The sequence below is a fragment of the Triticum dicoccoides genome, chromosome 1B (assembly GCF_002162155.2).
Source record: "Triticum dicoccoides isolate Atlit2015 ecotype Zavitan chromosome 1B, WEW_v2.0, whole genome shotgun sequence".
NCBI classification, from domain to species: Eukaryota; Viridiplantae; Streptophyta; class Magnoliopsida; order Poales; family Poaceae; genus Triticum; species Triticum dicoccoides.
In genome coordinates this window covers 660,588,736-660,600,868 of record NC_041381.1, presented here as the reverse complement: position 1 = coordinate 660,600,868, position 12,133 = coordinate 660,588,736, and the positions used below count along the sequence as shown (strand labels likewise).

Below are 12,133 nucleotides of genomic sequence, written 5' to 3'. Positions count from 1 at the left end.
TGGCAAATTAGGGCCATGCAATGCACAATGACAGACTCATACATCTCTGGTCTCTTTCTAGCTCGGTCAGTTAATCTTGAGCAAATGTCTGTCCTCACTGGCCTCAGCAGCCAATCTTAAACCAGATGAAACATGGCAAGGCCAACGACATCTGGTCCGTCGGTGAGCACTTGATTTCGTAAGTTACTATCTACTCCCTCCGTTCCTAAATATTTGTCTTTCTAGACATTTTAAATGGACACAACATATAGATGTATGTAGACATATTTTAAAGTGTAGATTCACTCATTTTGCTTCGTATGTAGTCACTTGTTGAAATCTAGAAAGACAAATATTTAGAAACGGAGGGAGTATATCTAAAACAGGCAACAAAGATGTACGTACGCGTAACAAACAAAGCCAAAATGACCTCAGGCAACTGTGCAAAAATGACTGGAATGAATCATCATCTCCTGAAGCAAACAAAACTTGGCAGGAATTGCTGCAAGGTGTGTACTGAATAGCAAAACCACCAGGATCAACTCCAGAGTCATTGCAGTATGTAGGCCCTATGTTCTATGTATGAATGGCATATTAATCAATCATGCTAGCTGTCAACATAATGGATTTACACCAACAGAAATCACACTCATATACACTGAAAAAACTATATATATGCGGCTCAGTACATGCGTGTTTTCGACGGAAAAGCAGCTACAGAAACTAGAAACATGTATGTATATATGTGCACATCATCATGCCCCCAGATTGCTTAACCAGACAGAGCAAATTATCAATCACAAGCAACATACTCAATACACAAATTATTAGTGGCAGGAAGGAATGCAGCAAACTTGGCAGAGGCAAGTCCAAACATCACTTGTTATTATTAATACATAATAAAGCCAAAGTGCTGTAACAGAAACCGTTTTAGCAAAACAAAAAAACAAGCATGAGTTACTACAATCCTCAGCTTTGTGATCCATAGCCACATCAAGATCTGGTACCTTTCCCTTGGAGCAACAACCCGCTTCCATGAAGATCATCAATCAATCACGGGACAGCTGAGCCTTCGGCTTCTTCGGCACGGTCCGATACCCAGCCTTGGTGGGCTTCCCCCAGGGCGACACCGAGGGCCTGCCACCCTTGGTGCGCCCCTCGCCTCCTCCATGGGGATGGTCCACCGGGTTCATGGCGACACCACGGACAGTCGGGCGCCTGCCCAGCCACCGGCTGTGCCCCGCCTTCCTCAGCTTCCGCGCGCCATGGGTGGGGTTGGAGACGATACCGATGGTGGCCCGGCACCGGGAGTCGATCACCTTCTCGACGCCCGACGGCAGCCGCACAAGGCACTGCGTGGCCGACTCCTTGACCACCTTGGCGTAGGCTCCGGCGGCTCGCACGAGCTTTGCCCCTTGGCCGTGACGCAGCTCGATGCTGTGCACCCATGTGCCCATGCGGATGTCGGACAACGGCATGCAGTTTCCCACCTTGGAATTGAGGTCCAGTAGGTCGGCAGGCATGAGCGGCGCTGCTGTGGTGACCGCCGCATCCTTTGCTGCTTGATCATCAGCGCCCTCCTCTTCGCCTTCTTGGCTGGCCTTGCGGAACAGCTCTTGGAACCGAAGGAAGGAATCGGCGTTGTGGGCAGGCCGCATCAAGGAGCCGGTCGTGGAGGGTTTGGAGGAGTCGCTGTTCACCACCATGCTGCCCGGCTCCATTTGGTGGCTGGCTATTATGTAATTGACAGGCGCACGCTCGGCCTTGTATGCTGCATCCTTCTGAGGCACCCCTTCAATCCATCGCAGAAGAGCGATCCGAGAAGAACGATTAGGGTCATACTCAATCCTTTCCACAACGCCAACCGAGCAAGTGTTCCTTTTGAGGTCAACGTCCCTAAGCGATTGTTTGGATCCACCCCCTCGGTGAAAAGAAGTGATCCGCCCGGAAGAGTTCCTCCCGGCGGTGACGGTCTTGCCGGTCAAGGCCTTGGCCAAGGTCTTCAACTTCTGCATCTGCAGATAAGAACCACCAAAGAGATGGTAAGCTTCAAGGACTAGAGATAAAACAGCATGTATTAGCAGCAAGTAGACAAGCCTCCATACATCAAGCCCTAAATGATGAATGAACTGATCAGAAAGAATCAACAGAAAATAGCGACATACATTTCTATCGATCTTAAGGCCACAAGTGACGAACACCTAGGTTTAGTGATTAAAAAGAAACATCGTGATCATGTTATTCCATCTGATCCAGAGCAAAAGATGAAGCAGCTTGTGTTTCATAGGAGAAGTCCCAAACTTGTAGTACGTTTCTTATCCAGCAACATTCAGTTTGACAGCAAAACTCACAAGAGAAAGAAGTTCCAAACTTGTATGTTTCTTATTCAGCAACATTCAGATAATCAGATTGGCAGTAAAATTCACAAGATCGGTTCCAGACTTTATTTTTTTCTTATTCAACAGCATTCAGATTGGCAGGAAGAGACACACTAGTGGTACAATACAGTTGCCCAATTCACTAGACAAAACAAAGTTTAGCTCTCTCCAAATCTGAGTCCAGAGAACTTATCTCAATTCAGTCCCAACACGGAAGCTGAGGTACAGCTAAGAACTAAGCAGATCTACAGGAACTGGGTATCGACTGAAGTAAGACTTGGAAGAAAAGAAATCCATTTTACAGGCGGAGTTCGGCCTGGGCAGCATCGATTCAAGCACAATGGGTTTGGTGAGCGATCAATAGATCCAGCGGGTTTCTCCTGAGAAACAAAATTATTCGAGCGGCGCTACACTCTGTTTGTCGTGTGAGGTAAGCAGCAAAACCAAACCCGCGCATCTGGTACACATCCGGCAGCGCGCGTAAGCATTTATTAGCAGCAAGTGGATAAGCTTCCATGCATCTAAAGGATGAACGAACTAACCATGAAGAATCAACAGAAAGTAGTGGCAAATATTTCTATCGATCTTAAGACCACAGGTGACAAACACCTAGCTTTACTGATGAAAAAGAAACATGGAGATCAAGTCATTCCATCTGATCCAGAGCAAAAAATCAAGCAGCTTAGGTTTGGACCCAAACCAAGACACGAGCTAGTACTAAATTCGATTACGGCCCAAACCACTCAGATTGGCGGCGAAATTCATAAGAGAAGTTCCAAACATTTATGTTTCTTAGTGAGCAACATTCAGATTGGCAGGAAGAGAAACACTAGAATAATAATTGCCCGGTTCACTAGACAAAACATTTAACTCCCCTGAATCAGAGCCCAGAGAACTCATCATAATTCAGTCTCAACACAGAAGCTCAAGTACAGTTAAGAACTAGGCAGAAGTACAGAAATTGGATATATTGGGTGAAGTATATATATTGCAGTGTTTGTATCTTTCTCCAGCCTGACTGCCCGGGCGTCTCTACAATCTACTTCCTCCTACCCTGCTTTTCCCTTTTGTTATACTAGAAGAAAAAGCTGTACTATTTTGTACTGTACTCGGATGGATAAACCTGAAATAAATCATGCATCAGGTCTTGGCCCCGTCCCAAAATCTGCAGGCGACCAGAGAATGGGAGCGGGGCCACGTCGCGGAGGGGCTGGAGGGCGTCCGGAGAGCGAGCGCCAGAACAGGGAATCGGTGTCGGGGGCGCGGAAGGATCCACGAGCGAGCGAGCGAGCGCCCTGGTTCTACCTTGAGCTCCTGCGGCACCATCGAACCGAATGCGGGCGGATGGTTCGGAGCGGAGAGGGACGGCGTACCTGAGCGACGGACGACAGCGGGAAGGCGGCGGAGGCGCGGGGAGTGGAAGGAGAGAGGAGCAAGGGGAAATGGATCTTGGGAGGGAGAATGGTGCTGTGCTGGGCTGGACTGGACTGGGCCTCGGGTGTTAGCGGCAGGCCTGGTGGGTCTGACGTTTTGGTCCGTCCACACTGCTGCTTCAAAACAAATCGAAATATTCCTTGAAGTTAGGGCCTTTTTTTCTATATATATACTCCCTCCGTTTCTAAATACTTGTCTTTTTAGACATTTCAAATGACTACTACATACGAATGTATGTAGACATATTTTAGAGTGCAGATTCACTCATTTTGCTCCGTATGTAGTCACTTGTTGAAATGCCTAGAAAGACAAGTATTTAGGAACGGAGGGAGTATATATCAACTCAAAAAAATTGGACTCTTTTTTTTTCAGACAGAAGTAACCACATGTTTATAAAACAAACTTGGTACTATAAATATTGCCAACAAAAAAACAATGGTACAGGATTCTCAAAAAAAAAAAAACTTGGTACAAAGAGGGCACACGTGGGCACTCTTAGAGACAAACAATGATACATGCTAAATAAGAAGATTGCACAAAACACCCGAACACAAGAAGATTTGCATTACAGCCCTTGGAGATCCATGCACCCTTCCTAATCGGACTCCGTCGCCACCTGGAGTGGCATGACCTGACATCGCCAATTCGAACCCTAACGAGACGAAGAGGCCACATGCTTTGAAGCGCTGTCGATTGGAGCTCTTCTACAGGGCCAAATTATTCTAACATGGTGTCGATCCCGCCACCGATGTGATGCCTCCACGAATACAAAGCCCCATGTTATTTACTTGATGTAGCCCCTTCCCCTGTCGTCGCTCAAGATCAGGTTCATGAGTCTACGGACTACAAATGTGCGGCGGCGCAAGGCCCTATTGCCCCTTGGTGGTCATGAGACTCGTAGCTTGGAATTGCCGAGGAATGAGGCAAGGCCTCGACAATGAAAGAAGGGAAAATAATGGTGTTTCTTGCCAAGCTCATCCATTCCTTGCTTGCTCATGGGAGTGATGAGGGAACCCCGACGGGGATACGGGGTTGAGATGGCGATCTGGGTGACACATCAGTCATAGGAGTGCCAGTTGCAAGATCTGAGGCAAATAAAAAAATTAAACTTGATATTTGTCATGTTAGCACGCAAATACTCCCTCTAAATGTATATACAAGGTTACGTTTTTTTACTGTCAAATTTTGACTTATAATTTTGGTCAAGAAAACATGGTTTGCATGTCACAAAAAAATATTATCACAAAGTTTTTCAAATGTGAATCAATGGCATACTTTTTTTGGCATATACTAATTTGTTGGTAAAATTAATGGTCAAAATTAAACGTAAAATTGTGAAGTTGCACTGTATTAGTAGACGAAGGGAGTAACGTTTTTATTCCATGTACCTTTAGTCCTTCATTTACTGAATCTTAAAAATATGGCTGATCAAATATGTCTCCCTCAACAATATCACCAATTTACTGACTAAACTAATGTCATTCACGTATTTACATGTGCAAAAACAGCATTCACTAACATCTACTCCTCCTAAATATTTGTCTTTTAGAAATTTCAACAAGTGACTACATAAGGAGCAAAATGAATGAATCTATACTCTAAAATAAGTCTATATACATTCGTACGTTGTGTCCATTTGAAATGCCTAGAAAGATAAATATTTCAGAACGGAGGGAGTAGGAGTACTGGCTACAAAACTTATCACCTTCTAATTACATGTGGCATCCAGCCGTATATATAAAAACTAATGGAGACGGGAAGAAAATAAAGAGCGGTCTGTGTAATAAAGGAAAAAAAAGGAAAACAGAGAGCAAGCCAAGAGTTCAAGAACGTCGTGTCCGGTCGTGTCCGCTCGCCTGATCGCCCCACGCCGGCCTGACCAGCGCCAGGGGCGTCACCTCGACGAGCGGCGTCGGCACGGGGCTGGGCAGAGGCGAGGTCCGGCAAACGGGGCACGTGGGCAGCCGCCGGAGCCAGGGGTCGACGCACCCGCGGTGGAACAGGTGGCCGCAGTCCGGCAGCACCCGGACCACGTCGCTGTCCACGTACCTCTCCAGGCATACGGCGCAGCAGCACGCCGCCTGCTCCTCCGGCTTCCTCGCCTCCCCGTAGACTACCGCCGGGCACGCCTCCAGAGGTAGACGGCGAGCGCGACGGTGGAGACGACGAGGGGGATGCCGACGGAGACGGCGAGGCCGCAGCCGAACCCGCTGGCGCCGCTCGACCAGAACAGGCGGGGCGGCGCCGGGCCGCCGGCGCCCATCGCTGCTCTTCGTGAATGTTATTAACGCCGTCAACGGGAGGAGGTTTGCGTGGCGAGCTGTGCTCGAGGACGGGCGCGGGGTGGAGTAGAAGGCGTGGAGATGCAGGGGTGACGTGGCGTGTTTAGTCAGTGTCAATGTGACGTGGCTGGTTTGTTGATGCAAGCTTGGGTTGATCGACGTTGATGCGGATTTGTTTGCTTCTGAAAGTGCATCTTCGTGTACTTGGGCTTTTCTTAGTCAAATATGATGTGGAGACGAAGATTCTTCCTCCTCCTTGTTGGTATGACTTTCTGTTGCGTTTCTTATCCCTTCTTTGTGCCGCTACTAGCGAGATGTCCTACTTTGCCCGGGCAGTTGGCCCGACCGTAGCGCCGGAACCAAATCATAGTTCTCTTCCATCTGACAGCTAAGGGGCACATATGGCAGTACTCAAAAACACAGATGTTGAAGCTTGGTGAAGCGTATTGGATGCACATGAGTGCCCTTGTCTTTTTGGCGCCAGAGCGAAGAAAAGGTGGAGTTGTGTGGTGGTTGAAGATGATGAACTGCTTGGGTCTAGTGGTTGAAGATGATGAATTGCTTGGGTCTAGCTTGTTGCAGAATCACGGTCTTTTTTCTCGCAAGATTCAGGGATGATGACATATAGATGCTCGGAGATGTTTGTGTTTTACAAGTAGTTTTAGGGTGCATTTTGTTATCCTAGCTCTTTATGCGTGTGTCAGGGTGCGCTTGTACGGGTCAAGGACTTTATATTATTTTGTGAATTCAATACAATCATACTTTCTAAAATGGAAAGTATGGCTAGATTTTCTTTGACTTCGATTGGTTTGAGACACCTCTGATTAGAATTGTGCCTTTTCTCATAACGGATATAACTGTTATTTATCACTACACCACGGTCGTCAATAGGAGGCACTTTAAAATGCCTCAGAAGGCCCATATAATGCCAGCCTAGAGAATAGAAGGCATTTTTAAAATATGCTAGAGATGGTCACGAAGGGAAAGATCTTTGAAGGCACTTTTCCAGAACGCCTCAAAAGGCCTGCACAGGGGCATTTTTAAAATGCCAGCAACTTCAATGTGAGGCATTTTTCCAGAATGCCTCAAAAGAAACACAGAGGCATTTTTCAAAACGCCAGCAAACTCAATTTGAGGCATCTTTAGGAATGCCTCCAAAGACTATTTGTAGCATTCCTCATACTGCCTCTAATTTTTTTGTCTGGCATAACTCATACTGCCTTCAAAACATTTTTGTGGTATTTCTTAAGATCGCCTCTAAAACCTTTTTGTGGCGTCTTTCGACTTGCCTTCAAAATGTTTCTGAGGCACATAAGAACGCCACAAACTTTACAGACATATAAGAATATAATTAAAAACACTGTTGCAGCAAGCTCACTAATTTGCAACCACTGTACAAACACATATATACAACAGTAGAACAAGATTGAGAGGCTTGCATTGGCTAGAAGTATCATTGTGCAAGCGAATAACGTAAAGCATCAGAACATCTTCACAAATTCGAAAACGACATTAAAGTATCAATCACCAACACAGGACCAACAATGTAACACACAGGTAGACTACCTACTGTTGCGACAACAATGTAACACACAGGTAAACTGCCTACTGTTGAAACAATGTTGTAAAGAGTGTTCCAGCTTGATGCAATCAATTAGAAGTACACAAACCAATCAGCCGTCTGTCACCGTCAACTTCGACTTTCGGATGACATCTACAAGAGCAAAGACTGTTCTTAGCACTGTAACGGGGTTAAGGAGGCAGGCATGTAAAATAATGTAAATAATAAAACTTAAACATATTTTTGTTTGTGCCATTAAACTTAATCTATCATTCAAACATCAACAGCATGCACGAGTAGGTAAAAAAAACATCACTGTAAAATGTAAAATAGGTAAATGATAAAGATCATTAAGGGGTGACAGGTATTGCTTTAAATCTGGACCATTGGTCATTGCCTCCTTGGACTGAATCACTGAATAGATGATCAAGTTGGTACTAGCAAAAAAAGGATAAACTGAAACCTATGCCTGTTATTCCATCTGATCCAGCTTGCGCGTGAACCATATGTCAAGAGTTGTCATTTCGGAGAAACACCGCTGGCCATTAGAATGTCCAGATTCCACATGACACTAAGACACCGAGCACTATTTTTAAGAACTGAAACATGGAGCCATCAATTCAAGGTGCAACAACTGTACAAACTTTACACAGGTGCACTACCTACTGTTGTTGAATACCGTACAGCAATGAAACATATCTTCACAAATTCAGAAATGACCAAAACCTCTGCCTATTATCACAACTTAAATGAGCATCTTTGATCACCAATACACATGTACGCCTCTTGTCAAAACCTATTGTCACAACAACTCCAGATTATTGTCAAGGATTGCAGAGAAGAGGATATTAGATGAGCTGATTACTATGTTCAGGTTAGGAAATTATATATCCACAGAAAACAGAGTTTGGAGTTAAGTAGCACCAGTACATATTATTTGATGTTAGTGCAACTCACCTATGACCTTGTTGTCTCACATATCTTCTATCTCTTCAATGTATTCCTCACAGCACATTCTGAGGTAATGCAACGAGCCTGATGCTTGGTCACCTGACATCCTGTAGTTTAAGAGCTTACCATAGTGAAGCGTTTTAATTTATCCCTGTTTGAAGCTTCTGTTTTTGCTTGATAACATTGATGCATTCCATTTGTGGTGGATTAACTTCTCTGACTCTATAATTCAGCCCATTCAATCTCCGTTCATGGTCAGACACATGGGACTGATTAAATGCATCAGATCTTGATCTCAAAGTCATCATTTTTTCCTGGCGTGTACAATTCAAAACTCGGTTAGAAAAAACAAGATCAGAACTAAGATAAAAACACCAACGATGGCTACTATCCATTCGACATTTAGTTCAAAAACAATCAATAGCTCTCACCCGATCCATATCAAAGAAGACTCTTGCAGGTGGATATCATCATGCCCATCAATTCTAGCGTCCATATCAAAGAAGTCTCTTGCAGGTGGATGAACCACAACGTACCAATCCTTCTCTATAGAATCTTGTACATAATAGACTTGGGTAGCTTGAGTTGCGAGGATAAATGGCTCATCAAATATGCTGCTACCGCTGCTTAGCAAATGGTTAAAATTCACCTCAGTTATTCCATAATAAATATTTGAAAGTGAGCAGAAGCAAAGAGAAATTCCTAGAAACAATATCAATTTACTACTAGCAAAAATTCCACAGGTTAAGAATCTATATAGTACTAATATACGAGACTTAATCAGTTCAGTGCTACTCCAATGGTAACTAAACTGCATAGAACTCTGTAGATAATCAGTTCAGTGTTGTCATGTTATTAGTTTACTGATTTAAGAAAAGATCATGTATGTCAGGGATGTTCTATATAGAAGACCTCAAGTGTAGCAAGAAAACAGGTTAACTGAAACCTGATGCAACAAGAATAGAAGTATATCTACATAGCTTACTAGATAACATGTAGGGATGTTCCATATAGAAATGGCAAATGCGCCTGCAGTTTGATTATCAGTATATCTACATAGCTTACTCCTTGTGTGCACTTTTCTAACATGAACAGAAGGCCACCATGCACGCAAGGCCACAACGAACAAAGCTCAAATTTCAACAGGACAAGTTGACACAGTCCATGTATAATTACAAAAAGAACATCCAACACAGTACAAGTTGATTCTAGATGTCATAGCATAATGATTCTTCCTACAGGACTTCTAGCACAAACAAAAACTGGAAGAAAAAGGACTACAAAATTTAAGAGACATTACCTCGAACACCTTCTGTGCACCAGGGCGTCGGATCAACTGCAACCAGCAATATTCGTGTCTGGCGTGGGGAGGATCACCGCTGATTCGTTCATTTCCTGGACCACCTTGCCCCTCCTCCTCTCCGAGCATCGATCTCCCCTCTCCTTCACCGCGCCCACTGCAATCCCACCCCGAGATTGGGGATGAGAGAAGAAGAGGCACAGCGTGGAGATGGCGGTGCAGGTCGTCGCGGACGCGGCTGCCGCGACGGTTGCGGAGGATCCGGCGTGGAGCACCGGTGGCGGAGGAGCAACGGCGGTGGTGAGCAGCGACGCGCCGGCCGCGATGTTATGTGTTTTTTATTTTCACACACTTTGGAAGGCAGCAGGTGGGAGGGTTGTTTCCTTAAAAAAGTAAACATGAAGGGTCCTATAGGTAATGTAGACAAAGCATTCGAGGCATTTTACGCCAAAACGCCAGCTAAACTCCACGTCACTTTTGAGAACGCCTTGCTTTCCCCCTGTTTTGCAGGCAATTTTCCAAATTGCCCTGGAAGGCTGTGAGCTTCGGAGGCATTTTTAGAAAGTGCCTTCAATGCCATGATTTTGAGGCGTTTAGCAAAAACGCTGGCAAAAAAATGCCTCCTAATGTCATACGTGTTGTAGTGTATGGTGATTTAAGCAAGCCTCGATTGTCCTACTGTGTAGCCTCGATTTAGGCCTTCTTTGGATTGGAGGATTTTCACAGAATTTTCATGGGATATCAATCCTCAGGATTGTTTCCTATGAAACGCATTTGGATCAAAGGATTGGGCCATTAAAATTCCTTAGGATTGAATCTCCAAGGTGCTGATTCCAAAGAAATTTACACATGAGGTCTGACCTCTGGAAAAAATTCACAGAATTGGCTATGTCATGGCAATCAAATCCTCAATTTTTCTTATTCCTTTGTTTTGCAAATCCTGTGATCCAAAGAAGCCCTTAAGGAAGGAAAAGCCAGGGAAAAAGGGCGGTGGAGAGGGGAAAGAGCATCCGTCCGTCCGTCGGTCGCCCTACTGTGTGCGTGGCTGCGTGCGTACGTGCATGCATTTTCAACGAAAGCCGCAGCTCCTTCCCCGATCCCACTCCACTCCACGGTCGCTCGGCCTGCCTCTTCACGGAATCCCAGGGCGAGCGAGGCAGAGCACCACCGCGCCATCATCACCGGCTGGCTGTACTGCAGTAGTGTCCTGTAGCGCCAGTGTCATTTTTCTGTAGTACGTATTACCTCTGTCCTGGTTTATAGATCCTTTTATAGTTTGTGTCAAATTTTGACTAAAGATTTAACTAACCAAATGTTAATGCATGTCAAGAAAAATTATCTTATTGGATTCGTATTTGAACATAGATTTTAAAAATATAATGTTTGGTAACATGCATGAACATTTTGTTAGTTTAATCTATGGTCAAAATTTGATACGAAATACAATGGAGACCAATAAATCCGGACGAAGGTAGTATCTCGAACATCGCTTCACAAACATTTCCACACAAAAAAACTTCTGTGACAGCACACACCGACGCGGTCTCAATGCGCTTGATTTTCTCCTTAAAAATACTCCGTCCCTTCCTTTTTACTCCGCACGCCCATAAGATTTGTGTCGAGTCAAACTTCATCAACTTTAACCAAATTTTTATATAAAAATATATCCGCATCTACAATATCAAATGTACATTATATATGAAACTACCTTCCATAATGAATCTAAAGATATCCCTTTGGCCTCGTAAATGTTGATATTTTTTTTCTATAACTTTGGTCAAAGTAAAGATACTTTGATTTCAGAAAAAAATTATATACAGACTAAAAAGAAACGAGGGGAGTATATATATTTTTCTAAATGTGCCAAGGCCAACTCCAACTACAACCCCAAATGGTCCGGGCCGCGTCCGTTTATAAGTAAATAGACACCAAACACGGTCCAACGCGCGGAAGCAAAGACAAGCGTTTACTTTTCGTCCGTTTTTGACCCATCACTGGCCTAAATTTGGACCACTTCGTCGAAACGGACATGCACAGACAGGCGGGACACGCACCCTTGTCCCCCTTGACCCGCCCGTGGGGGACTCAACCCCCTTTTTTCTCTTCCCCTACCCTCCCTCCAACCCCGCCCCTCCATCGCGGCCGCCACCCTTACTCACTTTCCTACAAGACCGTCCGAACCTCGGCCACGCCCGCGTTTCGGAGGAGCTTTTTTGCCGGCGTTCGTGGTTCTTGTTGCCGGTGCAAG

General features: G+C 44.9%; 1 protein-coding gene, 1 long non-coding RNA gene and 1 pseudogene across 2 annotated transcripts; all 3 read right to left on the bottom strand.

The window, feature by feature from the left end:
* Window positions 1-762: 762 nt before the first annotated feature.
* Window positions 763-3,819, bottom strand: LOC119349471 (60S ribosomal protein L2, mitochondrial-like). Its single transcript, XM_037617512.1, has 2 exons — window positions 3,731-3,819; window positions 763-1,994 (listed from the first exon to the last, which is right to left on the bottom strand). Exon 2 carries the CDS (start codon window positions 1,992-1,994, stop codon window positions 1,029-1,031), a length of 966 nt encoding a protein of 321 aa, XP_037473409.1. The 5' UTR covers window positions 3,731-3,819; the 3' UTR covers window positions 763-1,028.
* Window positions 3,820-5,470: 1,651 nt separating this feature from the next.
* LOC119350831 lies at window positions 5,471-6,054 on the bottom strand (annotated as a pseudogene).
* A 1,370-nt stretch (window positions 6,055-7,424) lies between these two features.
* On the bottom strand, window positions 7,425-10,206 carry LOC119349470. Its single transcript, XR_005169434.1, has 4 exons — window positions 9,886-10,206; window positions 9,017-9,208; window positions 8,592-8,899; window positions 7,425-7,787 (listed from the first exon to the last, which is right to left on the bottom strand). It is a non-coding gene; the product is annotated as an uncharacterized LOC119349470 (long non-coding RNA).
* Window positions 10,207-12,133: the final 1,927 nt, after the last annotated feature.